Consider the following 22,211-nt stretch of genomic DNA (forward strand, 5'->3'; position numbering starts at 1 on the left):
TCATGTAACCACCCAGGGTCAAACAGCTGGTAGGTCACTAATGCGGGGCCTGAACCGCGTGGATAGCCCCAAACCCTCCTGCCCAGTCTGCCTGGCTTGGTACCCGCCAAGACCCAGAAGATGACCCAGAAGATGCTCCTCCAAGGTGATCTGGAGGGTAAGGAGCTATCCTTCACCTAGTTACCCAAACCAGAACCCAGGAACCAGCCTTGACTCACTCCGCCCTGTCCCCCTCCTGCCCCTGAAGCCAGATGAGACAGCAAAACTCAGAACTGACTGTCCTCCCCAGTGGGCCCTGCCCCAGCCACACAGTCATCTGTGGCCTGGCCCCTGATGGCCATTGCCATCTCCCAGCCCCGCTCCTTCCTCACCCACTCCCGATTGACCAGCAGTGACCCCAAGCAGGCCCACTAGAGTCTGCTGGCTATGCCCAGAAGACTTTGGAAGAGTTCTTGGTGGCCACCTCTCTGTAACCTCATCTGACCATCACATCCCTGTTCCTCTGCCCCTGCTTCCTGCGCCCTGTGGCACTGACCTGTGCTCAGGCCTACCTCTCCCAATCACCCTTCATGGACAGGTCCCAGGTCTGGCCACTTTTCTGTCCTCTTGTGATCCCCTAGGCCTAGCCGTAATACCATCTCTGTGGATGGAACTGAATATTCCAAATGAGAAGGAGGCCCAGAGAGATAACACAGCTCAGAGACCCCCAGGAGGTCTCAGGCACAGCCTCTAACAAAAGGTGGTGAGCTCCTGGTCCAGTGGTCTCCATCCCTGCTCCCACTGTTTCTAAATTAACAGGTTGACAGCAGACACACTAACTTCATCTCTCTCTGGTGACTTGAAACTAGGGTGAGCCCTCACTTTGCTGCTTCTTCTTGCACTTTGCTCAGAAAGGTCTCTCCAAATCTTTGGGATCCTTGAATGTCTGGGAACTCAGTACCGGGGAACTCTCCACAAGAGGAGACACAAGCCTATGGGACGTTTTGTTTCCACCTAACACTGGGCCACCTACCCACAGCTTCACGGTGCAGTCATAGGAGCCACTGAGGACCTTTGTGTCATCCACACAGAAGTGACAGGAACTCACAATGTGCTGGTGTCCCCTCATAATTTTAAATGGGATCTGAAAAAAGGATAGACTGAATGAGTTCAGAAGGTTGCAGAATACCAGATCAATAGTTTAAAAATCAATAGTATTCCTATACACTTGCAATGAACAATCCAGAAAAGAAATTAAGAAGAAAATTGCATTTACAAAAGCACCAAAATAGGAATAAATTTAACCAAAAAAGTGTAATACTTATACTCTGAAAATTACAAAACATTGTTAAAATAAATTTTAAAAGACTTAAATAAATGCAAAAGCAACCCACGTTCATGGATTAGCAGACTTACTATTCTGATGAGAATACCCTCCAAAGTGATCTACAGATCCAACACCATCCCATCAAAATCCCAGCAGACTTCTTTTCTAAAACTGACAAGCTGATCCTGGTATCAGAGAGACAGCAGTGAGCGGTCCTGAAGAGAGATCTTAGTTCCCTGCCCAGGAATTGAACCTGGGCAGCTTGGATGAAAATCAGGAATCCTAGTCGCTAGACCACCAGGGGCTAGAGGCTAGAAGCAAAGTTCCCCTGGCCCTTGCCCCATTTGAAAAATGAATTTCTCAAAGGGGCAAAAATTGTAAAAACAGGTCCAAAGTTTATTATTAGAGACACAGCACAACAAGTGGGAGAGCACACAGAGAAACAGTTTGTTTATTTAAGACAGAAGCAAGGCAGAAATACACAACTGGAGAGAAAGACTGTGGGCGTCTCCCCTAATGAGGAGGAGTGCAGTAAAGAGGCGGTTAAATGATTTATATAGGGGCAGTTCTTCCACATCTTTGTTTACCTTTGGCCAGCTTTCTTAGTTCTTTTCCCACATCTGACTTGTTCTAGGACACTCCCCAACATGCATGCACATCGTTTTGTCAAGATAGATTCCAGCGCAGAGGGTTGTGGAGGCTTGGCGTCACCTGTTATGGGATGGTGGGCCCTCCTTTTTGAACCCCAAGGAGTCTTTCTGCACCTGTGCAGTCAGGGAGTTTTCCTTGACCTCAGGAGTGGTCATCTTATCTCTTTACTCCAGCAGAGCTCAGCTCCTGCCATTAACCTCGTCCTTGGAGTGTCCAGGGAAAACAAAGCTTCGATTGTAATCCACTTGACAAAAACCAGCTGTTCAGCCCAGGGGCCCATCTACCTCTTACCTCAATCCTAAAATTTATACAGAAACTCAAGGGAAGCAGAATAGCCAAAAAAAAATCTTGTAAAGGAACAAAGGTAGAGGTCTCACAATTTCCAACTTCAAAACAATTTTTAAAACATACAAAGAGACAGTAATCAAGACAGTGTAGTACTAGCATAAGGAGAGACATATAGATGGATGAAATAGAACTAAGAATCCAGAAATAAGCACTCATACTTTTGGTCACCTGATTTTCAACAAGTGTGCCAAGATAATTAGAAAGGGAAAGAAAAATCTTTTCGACAAACTGTGCTGGGACAAGTGAATATCCACATGCAAAAGAATGAAGTTGGACCCTTACCTCGTACCATATACAAAAATTAACTCAAAATGGATCAAAGACCTAAATGTGAGAGCTAAAATTACAAGCCTCTTAGAAGAAAACATGGGTGTAAACCTTTGTGAATTTGCATTAGTCAGTGGTTTCTTAGATATGACAACAAAAGCACAAGCAGCAACAACAATGATAAACTGGACATTATCAAAATAAAAAACTTTTGTGCTTCAAAAGACACCATCAAGAAAGTGAAAAACAACCCATACGATGGAAGAACATTTTTGAAAATCATATACCAGGTAAGGGACTTGTATCTAAAATACATAAAACACACTTAAAACTCAACAATAAAGAAACAAACAATCCAATTGTAAAATAGGCAAATGATTTGAATAGGCATTTCTCCAAAAAAGATATGTAAATCATCTATAAGCACCTGGAAATGTGCTCAACATCTTAAGCCATTAGGGAAATGTAAATCAAAACCATATTGTGTAAAGAGAGTAAATCCTAAAAGTTCTCATCACAAGGAAAAAAAAATTATTTATTTCTTTCATGTTGTATCTATATGAGATGATGGATGTTCACTAAACCTATTATGGTAATCATTTCGTGATGTATGTAAGTCAAAACATTATGTTGTACACCTTAAGCTTATGCAGTGCCGTGTGTCAATTATACCTCGATAAAACTGGGGGAAAAAAGACATTCGATTATAGCACCTAAATATAAAAAACAGAACAAACCAAACAAACAAAGAAACATATTGAGCTACCACTTCATACCTAGTTGAATGTCTGTAATCAAAAAATCAGACAATAGGGCTTCCCTGGTGGCGCAGTGGTTGAGAGTCCGCCTGCCGATGCAGGGGACATGGTTTCGTGCCCCGGTCTGGGAAGATCCCACATGCCGCGGAGCGGCTGGGCCCGTGAGCTGCTGAGCCTGCGCGTCCAGAGCCTGTGCTCCGCAACGGGAGAGGCCACAACAGTGAGAGGCCCGCATACCGCAAAAACAAAACAAAACAAAACAAAACCAAAAACAAAAAAATCAGACAATAAGAAGAGAACTCGGAACTCTCATATAGGGCTGGTGTGAATGTAAAATCGTGCAGCCACTTTGGAAAATAGTTCAGCAATTCCTCAAAATTTAAATATATGTGTTAACTTATGATTCAGCAACTTTACTCCTAGGTTTTTACCTAAGAAAAATGAAACCAAACGTCCACGTAAAAACTTGAACATGGGTATTCATAGAAATATTATTCATAATAATCAAAAATTGGAAACACCACACACCTATGGTCAATTAATCTTCAACAAAGGAGGCAAGAATATACAATGGAGAAAACACATTCTCTTCAGCAAGTAGCGTGGGGAAGCTGGACAGCTACATGCAAAACAATGAAGTTAGACCACTCCCTCACACCATACACAAAAAATAAACTCAAAATGGCTTAAAGACTTAAATATAAGACATGACAGCATAAAACTCATAGAAGAGAACATAGGCAAAACATTCTCTGATGTAAATCATAGCAATGTTTTCTTAGGTCAGACTCCCAAGGCAAAAGAAGTAAAAGCAAAAATAACCAAATAGGACCTAATCAAACTTATAAGCTTTTATGCAGCAAAGAAAACCATAAACAAAATGAAAAGACAACCTATGGAGTAGGAGGAAATATTTGCAAACGAAGCTGTAACTGACAAGAGCTTAATTTCCAAAATATACAAACAGCTCACACGACTCAACAACAAAAACAAAACAAACAGCCCAATCAAGAAAAGGGGCAGGGGCTTCCCTGGTGGCACAGTGGTTGAGAGTCCGCCTGCTGATGCAGGGGACACGGGTTCGTGCCCTGGTCTGGGAAGATCCCACATGCCGCGGAGCGGCTGGGCCTGTGAGCCATGGCCGCTGGGCCTGCGCGTCTGTAGGCTGTGCTCCACAGCGGGAGAGGCCACATCAGTGAGAGGCCCGCATAGCACAAAAAAAAAAAAAAAAAGAAAAGGGGCAGAAGACCTAAACAGACATTTCTCCAAAGAAGACATCCAGATGGCCAACAGGCACATGAAAAGATGCTCAACATCGCTAACTATTAGAGAAATGCAAATCAAAACTACAATGAGGTATCACTTCATACCAGTCAGAATGGCCATCATCAAACAATCTACAAATAATAAGTGCTGGAGAGTGCGTGGAGAAAAGCAAACACTCCTCCAGTGTTGGTGGGAACGTAAATTGGTGCAGCCACTATGGAGAACAGTATGGATGTTCCTCAAAAAACTAAAATTAGAGTTGCCATATGATCCGGCCATCCCACTCCTGGGCATATATCCAGAAAAGATGAAAACTCTAACTCGAACAGATACATGCACCACAGTGTTCATAGCAGCATTATTTACAATAGCCAAGGCATGATATCAACCTAAGTGTCCAACAACAGATGAATGGATAAAGAAGATGTGGTACATATATACAGTGGAATATTACTCAGCCATTAAAAAGAATGAAATAATGCCATTTCCAGCAACATGGATGAAGCTAGAGATTATCATACTAAGTGAAGTAAGTCAGACAGAGAATGACAAATATCATTTATATGTGGAATCTAAAAAAAAGATACAAATGAACTTATTTACAAAACAGAAACAGACACACAGACATAGAAAACAAATTTCTGGTTACCAAAGATGAAAAGGAGGGGAGGGATAAATTAGGAGTTTGGGATTAGCAGATACACACTACTATATATAAAATAAACAGCAAGGACCTATGGTATAGCACAGGGGACCATATTCAACATCTTGTAATAAACTCTAATGGAAAAGAATATATACAACATATATTCAGAATATATATACATACTGAATCACTTTGCTCTACTCCAGAAACTAATACAACATTGTAAATCAACCACACTTCAAGTTTTTAAAAATTGAAAAGATGAACTGGAAACAATCCAAACATGACCATCCACTGGCGAATGAATAAATCAAATGAGGCATATCCACACAATAGAATATTACTAGCCAATAAAAAAGAAATGAAGGACTTCTTCCGATATGGCATGTGAGAAGCTTGGAAGTCACCGCTCCATCGTCACAACAAGGAAAAAGCAGAACAAACTGAAAAATCAACAACCGTTCTTAGATCCATAAGAGAAGTGAGGTCACAAGGCGAATGGCTGCCCGCCAAATTGGAGAGATAGACAGGCAAATACAAAGAATTCCAAGTTACCAGAGCAGAAATCCAGGAGCAGCAACCTCCACGGGCACCAACGGCAGGATAGGGAAACCTGAACTGTCATTGACAAACGGCTGAAGGCTCAGCGTGGACAACTCTGAGAGCTGCGGTACTGGGTTCCCCACACTTCTGTGAGTGTTACCTCCAGGAACAGTCCTAATCCTCACAGTGAGAGCTGGAGAGAAGTCCCCTCGTGCTTCCAGCAGGGAAAGGGAAAAGGAACCATCCTGAAATATGCCACAGCATCCTGTCCTTCTTAAGCTCCGCCCTCAGGAGAAACTAACCAGAGCCGAACCTGCTTGGATTTTCTCGGAGACTAACTGTCCTGGGGAAAGGGAAACACCCAGCCCCAGCCCCCTCTAGCCATCCTATTCCGCATGAAAGCGAGGGGTGAGGGTTGCAGACTAAACAGTACATGTGAAGTTCACAATACAGAGGCACAGGCTCACTAAAAGACCTAATCATAGGACTGTAGAACGCTTCTCCACACCCCACACCTTGCGACCACATTATTAAAAGCTTATTTATAGCAGTTCCTTTTACCTAGTACATCATGTCTGCCCATCAAAAAACAAAAAATTACGAGAAATACTAAGAGGCAGATAACACAGTTTGAAGGGTCAAGCACAAATATGACATCAAGACCAGACTCATATGGTACAGATGTTGGAAGCATCAGACCAGGAATTTAAAACAACTGTGATTATATGTTAAGGGCTCTAATGAATAAAGTAGACAGTTATGCGAGAACACGTGGGCAATGTTAGCAGAGAGATGAAAATTCTAAGAAAGAACCAAAAAGAAATGTTACAGATCAGAAACACCATAACAGAAATGAAGAACATCTTGGATGGGCTTATTATTAGACTAAACATGGCTGAGGAAAGAATCTCTGAGCTTGAGGATATCTCAATAGAAGCCTCCAAAACTGGAAAGAAAAAAGACTGGGGAAAAAAAGAAACAGAACAGAATATCCAACAACCGTGGAACAACTACAGAAGGTGTAACATATGCATGACAAGAATACCAGAAGAAGAGAGAGAGGAACAGAAAAAAATATTTGAAGCAATAATGATTGAGAATTTACCCCAAATTAATTTCAAACACTAAACCACAGATCAAGGAAGCTCCGAGAACACCAAACAGGATAAATGAAAAAAAAATAATAATAATAACTACACCTACACATATCATTTTAAAGCTACAAAAAATCAAAGATAAAAAATCCTGAAAGAAGCCAGAGGAAAAAACACCTTACCTATAGAGGAGCAAGGATAAGCCTGACATCCAGCTTCTCCTCAGAAACCATGCAAGTAAGAAGAGACTGGGGACTTCCCTGGTGGCACAGTGGTTGAGAGTCTGCCTGCAAATGCAGGGGACACGGGTTCGAGCCCTGGTCTGGGAGAATCCCACATGCCGCAGAGCAACTAGGCCCGTGCGCCACAACGGCTGAGCCTGTGCACCACAACGGCTGAGCCCGCATGCCACAACTATTGAAGCCTGCGCACCTAAGTCCCGTGCTCCGCAACAGGAGAAGCCACCGCAATGAGAAGCCTGCGCACCGCAACGAAGAGTAGCCCCTGCTCGCTGCACGCAGCAACGGAGACCCAACACAGCCAAAAATAAATAAATAAATATATATATACTTTTTAAAAGAATAGACTGAAATATTTTAAGTATTGAGAGAAAAAAATCACCAACCTAGAAATTTGTATCCTGCAAAATTATCCTTCAAAAGTAAAGGAGAAATAAAGACTTCCTCAGACAAACAAAAACGGAGGAAACTTGTTACCAGTAGATCTGCCTTGAGAGAAACGTTAACAGTTCTTTAGAGAGAAGGAAAATGACATAGGTCAGAAACTCAGATCTTCATAAAGAAAGGAAGAGCATCAAAAAAAGAGAAAAGTGAAGGTAAAAGAAATACTTTAATTGTTCTTATTCTTAATTGATCTAACAGATAATAGTTTGTTCAAAATAATAATAGCAACTACATATATATGTATATATGAAATAAATGACAGCAATGAAAGGATCAAGAGGGAGGAATTAGAAATATTTTGTTACTTTAAGGTACCCACACTACCCATTAAGTGGTGTAGGGCTATTGAAAGTAGACTTGAATTAACTATAAATGTAAAGTATAAATGCAAACTCTTGGGCAACCACTTTAAAAAGTAAAAGAGAAGTACATCTGATATGCTAAGAAAGGAGAGAAAATGAAATCACATAAAATACTCAATTAAAACTGCAAAGGGCAGGGACTTCCCTGGAGGTCCAGCAGTTAAGACTCTGTGCTTCCAATGCAGGGGGCATGGGTTCAATCCCTGGTCAGGGAACTAAGCTCATGCAAGCCGCGTGGCACGGCCAAAAAAAAAAAAAAAAAAAATCAAAAAACAAGGGCAACAAATAAAAAACAGTGACAAATATGGTAGTTATTAATCTAACTATATCAACAATTGCTTTGAATGGTCTAAATGCACCAATTAATAGACAGAGACTGTCAGAGTGGATCAAAAAACAAGACCCAACAATATGTTGTCTACAGGAAACCCACTTTAGATATAAAGACACATATAGATTAAAAGTAAATGGATGAAGAAAAATATACCATACTAACACTATCAAAAATTTCAGACAGAGCAGACTTCACAGCAAGAAAATTTATCAGGGCTAGAGGGACATTACATAATGATAAAAAGGTCAGTTCTCCAAGAAGATATGGTAATCCTTAATCGCATGTGCAGAACACCAGAGCATCAAACTATGTGAGGCAAAAACTACTAAACTTGCAAAGAGAAATTGACGAGTCCACTATCATAGTTGGAGATTTCAGCACCTCTCTATGAGAAATGGACAGATCCAACAGGCATAAAATTAGTAAGAATACAGAGGAATTCAACAATATTGATCAACGGGATATAACAGACATTTATGGACTGCTTCATCCAGCAACAGCAGAATACATGTTCTCCTCAAACTCATATGGCATATTCACCAATATAGAACACGTTCTAGGCCATAAAACACACCTTAACAAATTCTAAAGAACAGAAATCATACAATGCCTACTCTCAGAATACAATGGAATTAAACGAGAACTCAATAACAGAAAGATGGTTGGGATATACCAAAATACATGGAGACTAACACTTCTAAATGACACATGGGCCAAAGAAAAAATCTCAAGAGAAGTTTTAACGTATTTTGGGACTTCCCTGGTGGCACCAGTTGTTAAGAATCCGCCTGCCAATGAAGGGGACACAGGTTCAAGCCCTGGTCCCGGAAGATCCCACATGCCGTGGAGCAACTAAGCCCGTGTGCCACAACTACTGAGCCTGCGCTCTGCAACTACTGAAGCCCGAACACCTAGAGCCCGGCTCTGCAACAAGAGAAGCCACGGCAATGAGAGAAGCCCATGCACCTACAACGAAGATCCAATGCAGCCAAAAATAAATAAATAAAATTTTTAAAGTTTTAACATATTTTGAACTAGACAAAAATGAAAATACAACTTACCAAACTTTGTGGGATGCAGTGAAAGTAGTGCTTAAAGGGAAATTTATAGCATTGAATGCATACATGAAAAAAGAAGGAAAATCTAAAATCAATCATATAAACTTCCACCTTAAGAAAACAGAAAAAGAAGAGCAAATTAAATCCAAAGGAAGTAGGAGAAAAAAAATACTAGGAATTGCAGCATAATTCAGTGAAATTGGAAACAGGAAATCAATAGAGAAAATCAATTAATACAAAAGCTGATTCTTTAAAAAGATCAATAAAATTGATAAGCCTCTAGCCAGGCTAAGAAAAAAAGAGAGAGAACACAAATTACTAATATCAGCACAGGGGGTAGGGAGGTGTCCAGGATGTAGGGGTACCGCAAAGAAAAAAAATGTTGCCTGCTCTTCCAGTTCTACAAAGACCAAGCCATTAGCCACTGCAGTGGCCCACAGACAGTGCACCTGAGGGGAATTCAAGACAGAGAAAAACAGGAAGCATTCTGTGCTTTGGATACACCAGCCCCTACATGGTTAAGACGCGTACTTACGGCACATTTAAATGATGCCAGTTTTTCCATCTTCTTCCCATACACAGAAAAGCACTAAAATCATTAACCTGAGACGGCTGTTCTTTGTGATCAGCAGTAATTTCCCAGCAAAATGTTCATATACCCTGGCTCCTCCCTTACCTCTCTGGAGCCGTCCCTCAGAGCTATCCGAGAGGTTGTCTCCCATGCTACAGTCTGCAGTAAGGTCCAGGAATAAAAGTGAACTGGTAACTTTACACTGTGCATTTTTCTTTAAGTTGACAGTGCTGGGAGGAGGGATCTGAGGCTCTGCCGCCAGTATGGGGGGACAAGGTTGGGGTGAGGCGAGTAAAGTCCGAGGTGCAGGGATGAGGGGAGGCGGGGGTCTAGGGTAGGGGAGCGGTTTCGGGGTTGTGGGGAACACGGGGCTGTGGGAAGGCGGGAGTGAGACGGCCCTTCGGCTCTGGGTAGCTGGGAGAGGTGGGACAGGAACTGGGCCGCCAGCAGACGAGATGCGAGGCGCCAGGTCGGGGCTGGGCCGCCAGGGGGCGCAGGCAAACTGAGCCAGGCGGCGGGCGTGGGGCGGGTCAGGGGGCGGGGCCTGGCAGGCGCGTGGCGGGGGGGGCGGGTCAGGGGGCGGGGGCTGGACTGCAGGCTGCCCGCAGCCCAGGCCGATTGCGGGGCCCAGGACGAGACCCGGTCAGTGGTCTGCTTCAGGCTCCACCACCAAAGCCTGCGCCTTGGGGTCGAGACAGCCGACCCTCAGTTCCCTGCTCTGCAGCTGTCTCTGCCTCGAGGCAAAGCTCTCGGGGCTTCGTTCTTTTTCTCATCACAAAAACAGAACTTTGGTATGGGAAAACAGCAAGAGCGGGGAAATCCCTCCACCCCCTTCCGGACCTTTCTGGGCAGAGTACTTTTGGAGTGCATTATGGAGAGGGAGCCCCAGGAGCCACGCAGAGAAGTTCCACACTCTTGTACTCTAGGTACATTGTCCGAGGCCCTAACAAAACTAGCATATTCAGAAGACAGTCCGATGTTTGTAAAAGCAAAAAATGTGAGCTCTTTTTTAGGTATATGTAGCGTCCCACAAATATGTTCTACAAATCTGCCTGCGCCTCCCTGGCCGGGCCTTGATCGCGGTGCCGCGGTGCAGCAGGAACCGGGGAGCAAAGACCCCAGACCAGGAGTGCGCTTGGCGGGCTCCTGCTCCCAGAGGCCAGGGTGGGAGATGGGGCAGCCACTGCACAGGCGGCACGCGATGCCAGGTTAGGGCCAGAGCCAGGTGAGCGCTGCTTCAGACCGAGGGCAGGGAGAGACATCCGCCCCCTCTGGGGGAGGGGGACAAAACGAGGACACCGGAGGCCGGACAGACGGGCTTGAACGTCAGCAAGTCAGATGGAAGAGGAGAGAGATGAGGTAGAGCCGAAATGGCTTGGAAGGTCATGGTCAGATCTCCTGACTTCCTCTTAAATGTGCCAGGGAGCCAAGGAGAGGTTTTGAGCCAATTATTTTTAAAATTGGTGACACATCCATGTGTGAATGTGCCTTGTTTAAAGGCCAAGAATGAAGAATTATCATGGAGAATGTTCTTTAGCAAACCATCTCAGGTTGTTGGATGAAATCATCTGGAACATTATTATTCTTGCATTGTGCACCTTCACTTCAAAAGATAATTTGTTAACATTTTCACTGAGCTAAACAACTGCATTAACCTTGCTGTATAAACACTTCCAAGGTGTACTGTTTTCAGTCACTGCTCCCCTCTGTTTATTCTAAACTGCTTTTTCTTACTCCAGTTCTTAATTCTGACTTTTTTGTTGTTTGCCACAGTATTCCCTTGAGTAACTTTTTCCTCAAAGAGAGGCATCCTTTCTGAGTTTCTGCAGCTCTGAAGAAAATGTCCTTTTGTTGGCTTTGTCAGGGACCAACAGTTTGGCCAGGCAGAGAATACTTTAGGTATACTTTTCTCTATATACTGGGCCTGTCGAATGGCTGTCTCGGCCAGTCCACCACAGAAAAGAATACTTTTATCCCAGAGCTTTATATAACTTCTCAACTTCTGTTAACCTAATGGATCATAAAAACCCCAGGCCAAAAAAAATCTTAAGCCACCTGAATGTGCATGCACCCAAGACTGGTTAAATCCATCAGGGGGCAGCCAGCCAATGGAATACTCGCCACAAAAAAAGAACAAGGAAGCTGTTTCCTTACTAATATGGAGAGACCTCGAGACTTCCCTGCTGGTCCAGTGGGTAGGACTCCGCGCTCCCAACGTAGGGGGCCTGGGTTCAAGTTCAATCCCTGGTCAGGGGAACTAGATGCCGCATGCCTACCACAACTAAGATCCTGCATGCCGCAACTAAAACCCCGTGCAGCCAAAATAAATATATATATTTTTTAAATATGGAAAGATCTCTAAAATAAATTTTTAAACAGTTTAAAAACTAGGTGCAGAAGAGGTCTAAGGTATGCTTCCATTTATGTAAAAAAAACGGAGGGGTCAGAATATACATGTATGTGCTGGTATGTGCATAAAATCTCTGTAAGGATGCAGAGGAAACTAGACACATTTGTTGCCTCCATAGAGGGAAAGAGCGTAGTTGGGTGGGGGGGGGGTGCTAGGGAGACTCTTTTTAAAAATTTATTTTATTGAAGTATAGTTGATTTACAGTGTTAGTTTCTGGTGTACAGCAAAGTGATTCATTTCTATATATAATCCCAAATCCATCCCTCCCCCACCCTCCCTCCCCCTTGGCAACCACATAGAGAACACACTATGTCCGTGGGGAGACACTTAATTGTAAAACACAAAAACAAAAAACGCCCACAAACCTTTTTTATCTATTGAATTTGGATCTTGGGGGTATTCTATGGAGAACAGAACTAAAATACAACTCCTATGCTCTCCTCTAATTTTACTTAAAAATCAGAATAACTGTCACAAATAAAAGCAAGGAAAGCACTGGCACACACTGCTTTCTCTTTAAACAGCCTTCCGCATGGAGACCCCAATGCACCCCTGTGGTGGCCTGGCCGAGACAGTCAGCCATTCGACAGGCCCAGTTGTGGACTCAGCTCTGAGGTCCTCTGACAGCTGGAGAAGCCTCCATCTCAGTCTGATCGCAGGCTTTTCCATCTGCATTGGAAAAGGGACAGCCATGCTCCTATCCTTGCAGTGCAGGCATTCACCACTTGTAGGTTTTATTTCCCTCCAATCTTGCAGTGAACTTGACTATGTCTTGTCTTTTTTTTTTTTTTTTTTTTTTTTTTGCGGTACGCGGGCCTCTCACTGCTGTGACCTCTCCCGTTGCGGAGCACAGGCTCCAGACGCGCAGGCTCAGCGGCCATGGCTCACGCGCCCAGCCGTTCCGCGGCATGTGGGATCTTCCCGGACCGGGGCACGAACCCGCGTCCCCTGCATCGGCAGGCAGACTCTCAACCACTGCGCCACCAGGGAAGCCTTGACTATGTCTTTCCACATGAGCGCTCCAGTCTTTCTTCGGCCCAGGGACGTTTCACTGTTCCCTTCTGCATTTCTTTCCTCCTCCTGCCCCCTCCCCCCACCCCAATACCTCATACATTTACTGGCTCTTCTGCATCTCCCCTGCCTTCCTCTTCTCTTTTCTCTCATAATTATTGTTCCTTTATATTTTTTCTCTGAGTTCTCAGAGAATCCCATGAGCTTGTTTTCTAATTTTCTGTTCCAGTTCTCTTCTCTGATTTGAAAGCCTCCATGGAGGATCTTCGTTTGGAAATCCTCTTTTTCATCCCCAAGACTTCTCTCTGTTCACAGATTATTTCTTCTTCCCAGCTACCGGCCTTCTTTTCATCGATGCGTTGTCTCTCAAATATCATTTAGAACACTAAGTAGTGTTTTGGGGGTTTATTTCTGTATTCTTCTTCTTCTAAGTTTTCTGTTGCTTCTAGTGCTGTTTCATGGGTGACAGGGCTCCCTCACTGACCCCGGGGCATGCACTTGGGAGTGTCACCATGGGGACATTTGGAAAGCTCAGCCGGAGCCCACGGGGTCTGGGTTGGGTAGCGTTCCCCTCCCCCAGGATGGTTTCCCTGGGCCACCCAGCCTCTCCTCCAGCTGCCCCCGCCCCCGGCAGCCACTCTGCCCACTAGGTGTGCCTGGGGCAGGGGGCTGGGCCCAGGCCTAGCAAGCCAGGTGGCTCCCTCCCAGGCCCCCTTGCCGGCTCTTGAGCTCTCCGCACCTGTTGGGAACAAGCCACACCCCCTCCCCTTGGGGGCGGTTCTGACCTTGGAGAGGGGTTCCTGGTCGCCCCAGAACGCTGCCTTCTCAGGCATCCAGTGCTTCTTCGGCGGTGGCAAGTCATTGCCCACGGCCAGGGGGTTAAGCGAGGACAGCAGCCGGCCCCGCCGCGCCTCCAAGAGCAAGAGCTTGAAGCGGCCGCAGGCCCTGACCAGGGCTACCCAGGGCAGCTTGCGGGGCCGATGTGCACCGTCGCGGATGTGGAGCGAGGACAGCTGCACGTTACTTCTCCGGAGCGCTGTCTTCCCGTCCTGGTCCAGGGCTTTTGCGGAGCTGGGGGCGCCCGGGGGCTGGGAGGCCATCTCGGAGCCCGGCCTGGCCACGAACGGTGGCGCCACGCGCCCGCGCCCCCACCTTGGGACCCACGCGCCCTTCCTGAGCCCGGAGATCTCGCTGCTTCCGCTCAACGCCCAATACGGTTAGCCACAGAAAAATGGCCAAGCGTGTGAAACCGGCGGCCCCATCCTCGCGGCCTCGCTTAGGGTCTTCCTGGCTCCGCCTCCCGGAATGATCTGTGTCTTCTGCCTTTGTAGGGGCCTCCTGGCCAACCCACTTCACCGTCAACAACAGAGAAACGGTCCATAAATTATAGAATGTGCCCAGGATTAATTAAGATGCAGCTGTTAGGGGTAGGTACACAAAATATAGAAGCACGTGAGGGAAACACCTGTCATAATGCCAATGAAATACCACAGAACAAAATGTCACCTCTTGGGACTCCCCTGGTGGTGCAGTGGTTTAGAATCCGCCTGCCAAAGCGGGGACACAGGTTCGATCCCTGGTCCCGGAAGATCCCACATGCCACGGAGCAATTAAGCCAGTGCGCCACAACGACTGAGCCTGAGCTCTAGAGCCTGACGAGCCACAACTACTGAAGCCCGTGCACCTAGAGCCCGTGCTCCACAACAAGAGATGCCACCGCAATGAGAAGCCCGCGAACGGCAACGAAGAGTAGCCCCCACTCACCGCAACTAGAGAAAGCCCGCGCGCAGCAACGAAGACCCAACACAGCCCAAAATAGATTAATTAATTTTTTTAAAAAAACACTTAAAAAAAAAGTCACTTCTTGTCCGGGGGCAGACTCAATGCTAGAAAATGACTGCATGGAATTATAACAAAAGAGCAAGGGTTGTCAACCCTAGCAGGTAGAAGTAGAAATGATTTTCTTCCTTCTTTCTCCTTTTACAATTGTTCTGATTTTTCTACGATGTTACTTTGATAATAGAAAAAAACCTCTGCACTCTACTTTTTCTAAAGGTCTCATCTGGGCAGATAAGGCAGCCTCAGAGCAGGGACCCAGGGCTGCAGTGCAGAGACCTGGAGCTTGTGTGACCCAGGGTGTGGGCGCACTCTTCCACTCTTGGTCCCAGTGCTTTTCTCAGACACTTTGGTGGCATCTACCCCGAGAGGCTGAGGCCACCTGCCAGGATCCTGGTACTGTGCTGCCCACTTGGCTCCTGGCCACCAGCACCAACCACATGAGGGAGGAACCACACTCCCCAGGAAAACATGGGAAAGCGACCACCTCCCTCCCACACGGGTCCTTAAGTCGGACTGTCCTTATCTGAACCTGGCTTTCTTCACAACAAAACCAGAGAAAAGCCTTTGCTTTTCATTTCTTTTTTCAAGTTTCAGGAAATGAAAAATCAAGAAAAAAATAGAAAAATGCCATTTTAATTAAACTGTACAGTCTGAGTTTTTTCCTCTGACACTAAAAGAAGTTAAAAATAGAAATTTCAGCAACCTTCCAAGGCAAGCTTTGAAATGTCAAGGTTTAAAAGAAAAATTATTTTACAGCAAAAATTTACATATAAATACAATCTGTACAATCTATTAACTGAGTGGCCAATGAACTTCCATTCTGGAGGAGATCTGGTTCTGGGACAGGCCAGGGCAGAATTCAATTACTGCCTTCTTAGTGGAAGATGCTTCAGCCTAGAAAAGGAAATAAAAGAGAGAGAGGAGGAAAGTTAGATACAAACAGAAAAACCAGACAGTTCAGCAGGGGAGAAGAATGCCAGGCCTCTCCCTGAGCCAAAGTGGCACAAAATACAGAGGATGACCCACACCATGAAAGAAAGTACCGTTTAATCCGCACTCTTAAGATTCTGTTCCCCCCAAGACACACAGAGAGACTCACTCCTCCACATCTCATATTAAGACCCATTTATAAAAGCAAGTTCCAATCCTGGTTGCACACACCTATCTCCTGTATGACCTTTGGAAGGAACTAAAAAAACGAAAAACAAAACCATGTTTGTTCCAGGGCCAAAAGCTCCTGAGCCGTTAGTCTTAAATCTCAGCTTCGTGCACACAAGAATGTTCATGGCGGCTCTACTCATCAAGAAGAGCTGGGTCACAATGACTCCAGATTCGTGCTCTACAGCCCCAAAGTGGAAAACCAAATGCCCCCAACAACGGAACAGATGAATACTCTGTGGTGTATCCCATAAAGGAATACTCTATGGCAATGAGAACGAACCAGCTGCTGCTACAATACAGAGGAATCTCACAAGCCAGATGCAAGAGTTCATAGTACATGGGTCCCTTAAATAAATCTGAAACACAGGCGAGAGTAATCAGCGGTGACAGAAGCCAGAGTGGTTACCTTTGGGGGGCGGGGGTGGGGATGCTAAGTGGGAGGGGCTTCTGGAGCGCTGGTTTATTCCTTGCTCTAGGTATGTTCAGGGAGTGAACATGCAGGGAGCTGGGAACTTACAGTGTGAATGCACTAAAGAGTGCACTTAACTGTACGTTTCCACGTCTGTGAAATTCTAGAATGGGCAAAGCTAACTTACAGGGACAGCAGGAAGATCAGTGTCTCCTGGGGAGGGGATGGAGGGGGCAGACTGCAAGTCCATCCGGAACTAGGCTGTGCCATCACTGAAGGAAAGCAGCAGGGGCCCTTGACAAGAGTGAGACCTCAGCCAGGCGCTGGGGATGCAAGTAAGACCCATGTGGTCGTGACCCTCAAAATGCCCCTTGCAGGAGACAGATGCAGACAGGTAATACACAGAGTGGAGTGAGGCACAAAAGATGGAGGGGGCCCCCTCCAGGCTCCCTGGGGAGAACCCAGGAGGCTTAGGGGTGAGGGGCTATGGAAACTATACCTTTAGCAACCACAAGAGTAATATTTAAATACATTTCACACCTCAGACGCTGCATTCCCTCTATCCCAGTCCCCCGCCTCAGAGACAAGTGCTCTCAGGGGTGTAAGAACCCCTCCAGCCCTTTTCTATGCAAGGATGTACATACATGTGCATGCGGGGAAATCCAAAGGCCCGTTGACAACAGTACCAGGCATATACGCTGTTCTGCAGCTTCTGGTCTCTAAATGGTTAAGTTTTAGACGCAAGTCAGCACACAGCTACCTGCCCACATTTTCTGACTGCTGTGCTTAGCCCACCCCACCACACCCTCCGGATGGGCACTGAGGGGCTTCCACGTGTGCAAGCGCAAATGCCTCCCCGCAGGAATGACTCATCACATGGCCCCAAATGGTCAAGGGTGAAAATATCAGGTGTTGGTGAGGGTCAGTGGGCCTCCCTGGGCCTTGCTTTCCCCGCCTGTGAGAGGAGGGGACACAAGTCACAGCCTTATGTGAGGATTAAACGAGCCCACACCCATGGTGTGCCTCACTGTGCCTGGCCCGTCCCTATCACCAATGGCACGCGCCCTGAGGAAAGGGAAACGTGAATCAACACAGCCGCTTCAGGGGGCTCTGGATTAAACTGAAATGCTCATATCCGTATTGTTTCTGAACCATGAGAAGGTCCTGTCCATTCTAAAGAAATAAATGAAAAAGAACAAGGCAGCGGCACTTGTCTTTCCAGATGGCAAAATATACTATAAGGCCAGAGTAATTAAAAGAGGGCGGATGAAATAACAGAAAACTGGGGGCTTCCCTGGTGGCGCAGTGGTTGAGAGTCCGCCTGCCGATGCAGGGGACACGGATTCGTGCCCTGGTCCGGGAAGATCCCACATGCCGCGGAGCGGCTGGGCCCGTGAGCCATGGCTGCTGGGCCTGCGCGTCCGGAGCCTGTGCTCCGCAACGGGAGAGGCCACAACAGTGAGAGGCCTGCGTACCGCAAAAAAAAAAAAAATGGCTAAGAAACCAGAACAGAGAATCCAGGAACCAATCCACATGGGCACAGGCATTTAGAATCTGATCAAGCTACACCTCCCTTACCAGCCCAGAGCACCGGTGGGGCCGAGTGGCCAGGGCTCGCGCCTGCCGTGTCCCCCGTCACCCTGGGCCCACAACTGGACTTGCCCTACCTGGTCCCGTGCTGGCCGGGCAGGGCCACCCAGCTGCTCCGGCCCGGGAGCTGGAGGGGAAGGGAAGACAGCGACTTCCAGGCAGGACCATAACAACCTCCAAGACCATCCTCCAACCCGTTGCCCTCGGCTCCTCTGAGGGCCACATTCTAGAGCGGAACAAACTGGGATCCTGAGTAACTTTCTCAATTTAACTTATGTTTCACCGTGCTGTGCCAGTGGGTTGAAAGGGTGTCTTTTCACCGCAGCTCGCCTACTCACTCTCACTACTACAACCGGCCATCTATCTGGAGAAAGGTAAGTTGGATGCCTACCCTACTCTGTTCACACACCCAAAAAGGAAAATAAAACAATTCAAATAGGTTAAACCAAAACAAAACTACAAAAGCATGAGAATAGTCTATATATATATATATATATATATATATATATATATATACAAAACCTTATATTTGGGAAGGCCTTAAAAAGACAAAATGTAAAACATATCAACAACAACATAAAAATTCGTAAAACTGAGTGTTCCCAAAACTAAAGCTTCTGTTCAACACAGATTGTTAAAAGTCATATAACAGGTAACACTCTAAAACACCAAGGATTAATATCCAGAATTATTTTTAAATTCCTAAAAGTCAGTAAAAACAGTACCTGAAAACCAGTATAAAAATCTAACAGAAAACAGAATACTGTACAAAGGACAGCAGCACATTATTCACAAAAGAGCCCATGGCAAAGGCTGAGACACACAGGAAAGGCTGCTCAGCCTCATTACTGATTCAGGAAATGCAGTGAAGATGACATGCCATTCTTCACCCATCAGGCTGGCAAACATCTCTGTGCTGTTTGTAACTGATGTAATAACAAGGTGCTTTCATAATTTAAATGGATAGAGCCACTTGTGGAAACAATTTAGTGATATTTATTCCTTCTAAATGTTCATTCCCTCTAGATTTATGCTACATAAAGTTATATTATTTATATTAAAAACGTGCAACAAAATGCACGTGTACCTGTGTGTGTGTGTGTGTGTGTGTGTGTGTGTGTGTGTGTGTGTGTGTGTGGCTGCGCAAAAAAGTCTTCAGAGTTACAAAGCAACAGATGACAGAGGTTACTGTGGAGGGAAGAGAGATCTGGGGGGAGTCGGTCACGGGCCACTTCAAGCCTTATCTGTAAGATCTGAATTTTCACAATGATAATGTATTTACGTATTACTTATGCAATTAAAAGTTAACTTTTTAAAAACGAGTTAAAGCACAAATTTATCATTTCTGACATTTCCCTCTATGCAAACACAGCGAGGTTTCAACGAGCCTCTGAGGGTTTCTGAAAGCCTACTGTCTCCTGTCACCTACCGTCTCAGCAGCTCCTGGGGTGACAGGTCTGCGGCCCCTTCTTCATCGCTCTGGCTGTCACTGCTGTTCGTACTCTCGGAACTACTACTTTTCTCTGACTTTTTATTCTTTTGCTTGCCTTTGTGTTTGTGCTTCCGGTGTTTCTTTTTCTGAAATAAATAAATAAATCAAGGAGAACAAATGGGTGTTTCCCTTCCTAATCCCATGCACTGGCAGGCTAATGAGGCATTTGGTTGCTGGAGTCATATTCAAAAACAAAAAACTTCACTTGGGGGAGCTTTAGCCTGGTGTGGGACAGACCAGGACACACAACTGGGCACACCCTCCACCGCGCATATGCTCACAGAATTGATCTTCTGGCGACAGACACAGCAGGACCAAGCAGGCACAGGCAGGACCCCATCATGACACTCAGCCCCCATCTCATCCAAGGTGACCCCATCCCCCCACCGCCCCGCCCGTGAACCTGCCTGCTCCATTTCTTTAGCCATATGTGACAAACCACATATCAGGATGACAAGCTCCCTGGAAAAGCACAAAGAAGAAACTGGTAGAAGGTCAGAGAACAGCACATAAGCCGGTGAGAAACACGTTAGTTTGGTTTTCAAATCTGTCGGCACCAGTTTCTTTCCTTTCACTCCAGGAGAACTTCTCTTACCTTCCATGCCCAAGAATCCCTTTTTCAGATAGCCAAAAGAGGAACTGTTTCTAATCAATTCTACTACTACCCAGATCACTGTGGGTACCCAGCACTAACTAACATTAACTGAATTAAAAGCCTGTGCCATAACTCAAAAGAAGACACGGATGTTGAGACAGCAGTGTCAACAGTGTTCTTTAAGCGTCCATCACTTCAAATGGCAAGCTACAGACCCAAATCTCTATTTGTAATGATGACAAAGTAGTTGAGAAATGTTCAAACTAATACCTTCCTTTAATACTGAATGATAATCAATATCAAATGTTTTTATTCATTATCTAAATATTTTACTAAAAACAATTGTCTTATTAAACACAATAATTAACTATTCTGTTATTTAATACTCAACCATTACTCTAAGATATTTAATATATTTCTTTGGCCGAGCAACTTGCAGGATCTTAGTTCCCCGACCAGGGATTGAACCTGGCCCCCACAGTGAAAGCCCCGAGTCCTAACCACTGGACCGCCATGGAATTCTCAACTCTAAGATATTTAAATGTCCTTTTTTCCTACTTTTTAATGTTCATGAATAAAAAAAAACTTTTAAGTAGAACTGAATAAGATATTCTGTCTAAAAGAAAAACAGGACTTCCCTGGCGGTCCAGTGGTTAGACTCCTCTGCGCTTCATGGCAGGGGGCACGGGTTCGATCTCTGGTCAGGGAAGATCCCGCATGACGTGCGATGTGGTCAAAGCAAAAGAAAAAAAGCAAAGTTTTTCTGAAAATCGAGGGTTTCCACTGACTATCAACATTTCTGTCAAGGCGTAGAGAGACCTGTGGCCTCCATTTGACTGGCTTCATGGGTCACCCCTGGAGGCTGGTCTAGACGACAGAAGCAGGGGCGTCTGACCCCACACACTGATCCTGCTACACCCAGAAGTTACCTTCTCTTTCTTCCGTCTGTGCTCTTTCTTGGTCTTGTGTTTTTCTTTGTTCTTTTTATGTCTCTCTTTGAGAGGTGCCTCAAGTTTCTGACGAGCATCTGAAACACGAATGTAATAAAGACATTACTTAGAGACTATAGGGGAAGAGAAGGCTAAATGACTGAGTTAGGAGTCTGACGTAGACAGATGTTTACCATTAAGGCAGAACTCCTGCCCTGCCTCACTGATAAACAAGCAGATTAGCATATCACGTTGCAGATCTATATTTAGAAACTGCCAGAAACCTCAACCTAAGACCAGAGTGATCCAATGGTGTCTGGCCACAGTCTTATCTGCCAGATGAAGATAAAGTCAGACCAGAATGCCTACCAGCCTTCTGTCATTTAACATCCTCAGGTAAACTCAGAGATAGACCAGAGTCTGAATCTGGCTCTGTCAGCAGGTCTGTGGTCTTTGGCATGTCGCTAAACCTCTCCAAGTCTGTTTTCCTGTCTGAAAAATGGGGAAAATAAGAATCCCTATCCTTTTGGGGACACAGAGGGGATTAGATGGGACCGTGCGCATGAATCCCATAGCCCAGAATCTGGCACATAATTGTCCGCCCCTGTGACACCGTCCACCCTTTACAAAAGCACATTTCATGTGAGTTTGTCTTATAAGCAGAAACACTAAAAAATTAGCACCAAAACAAAATAATGTACTTGATCATTAAAAATGAGTAAACATGGCAGAAACAGAGACATAGATGTAGAGAACAAACATATGGACACCAAGGGGGAAAGTGGCAGGGGTGGTGGTGGTGGTGGTAGGTTGAATTGGGAGATTGGGACTGACATGTATACACTAATATGCATTAAATGGATAACTAATATGAACCTGCTGTATAAA

At 45.4% G+C, this 22,211-nt stretch overlaps 2 protein-coding genes across 2 annotated transcripts in view; both read right to left on the reverse strand.

Annotated features, from left to right (window-relative positions):
- Positions 1–14,925, reverse strand: part of WDR88 (WD repeat domain 88) — a 38,761-nt gene extending 23,836 nt beyond the window's left edge. The window contains exons 1-2 of the mRNA XM_032611823.1: positions 14,094–14,925; positions 1,013–1,123 (exon numbers count right to left, since the gene is read on the reverse strand). Coding sequence (XP_032467714.1) covers positions 1,013–1,123; positions 14,094–14,408 — 426 coding nt within the window. The 5' untranslated portion in view covers positions 14,409–14,925. The remainder of the gene's footprint in view (positions 1–1,012; positions 1,124–14,093) is intronic.
- An 835-nt stretch (positions 14,926–15,760) lies between these two features.
- GPATCH1 (G-patch domain containing 1) overlaps positions 15,761–22,211 on the reverse strand; it is a 43,892-nt gene continuing 37,441 nt past the window's right edge. The window contains exons 18-20 of the mRNA XM_032614707.1: positions 21,324–21,421; positions 19,737–19,885; positions 15,761–16,041 (exon numbers count right to left, since the gene is read on the reverse strand). Of these exons, the coding sequence (XP_032470598.1) occupies positions 16,011–16,041; positions 19,737–19,885; positions 21,324–21,421 (278 nt within the window). The 3' untranslated portion in view covers positions 15,761–16,010. The remainder of the gene's footprint in view (positions 16,042–19,736; positions 19,886–21,323; positions 21,422–22,211) is intronic.

Source organism: Phocoena sinus, chromosome 19, assembly GCF_008692025.1.
Source record: "Phocoena sinus isolate mPhoSin1 chromosome 19, mPhoSin1.pri, whole genome shotgun sequence".
In the NCBI taxonomy this organism is placed as follows: Eukaryota; Metazoa; Chordata; class Mammalia; order Artiodactyla; family Phocoenidae; genus Phocoena; species Phocoena sinus.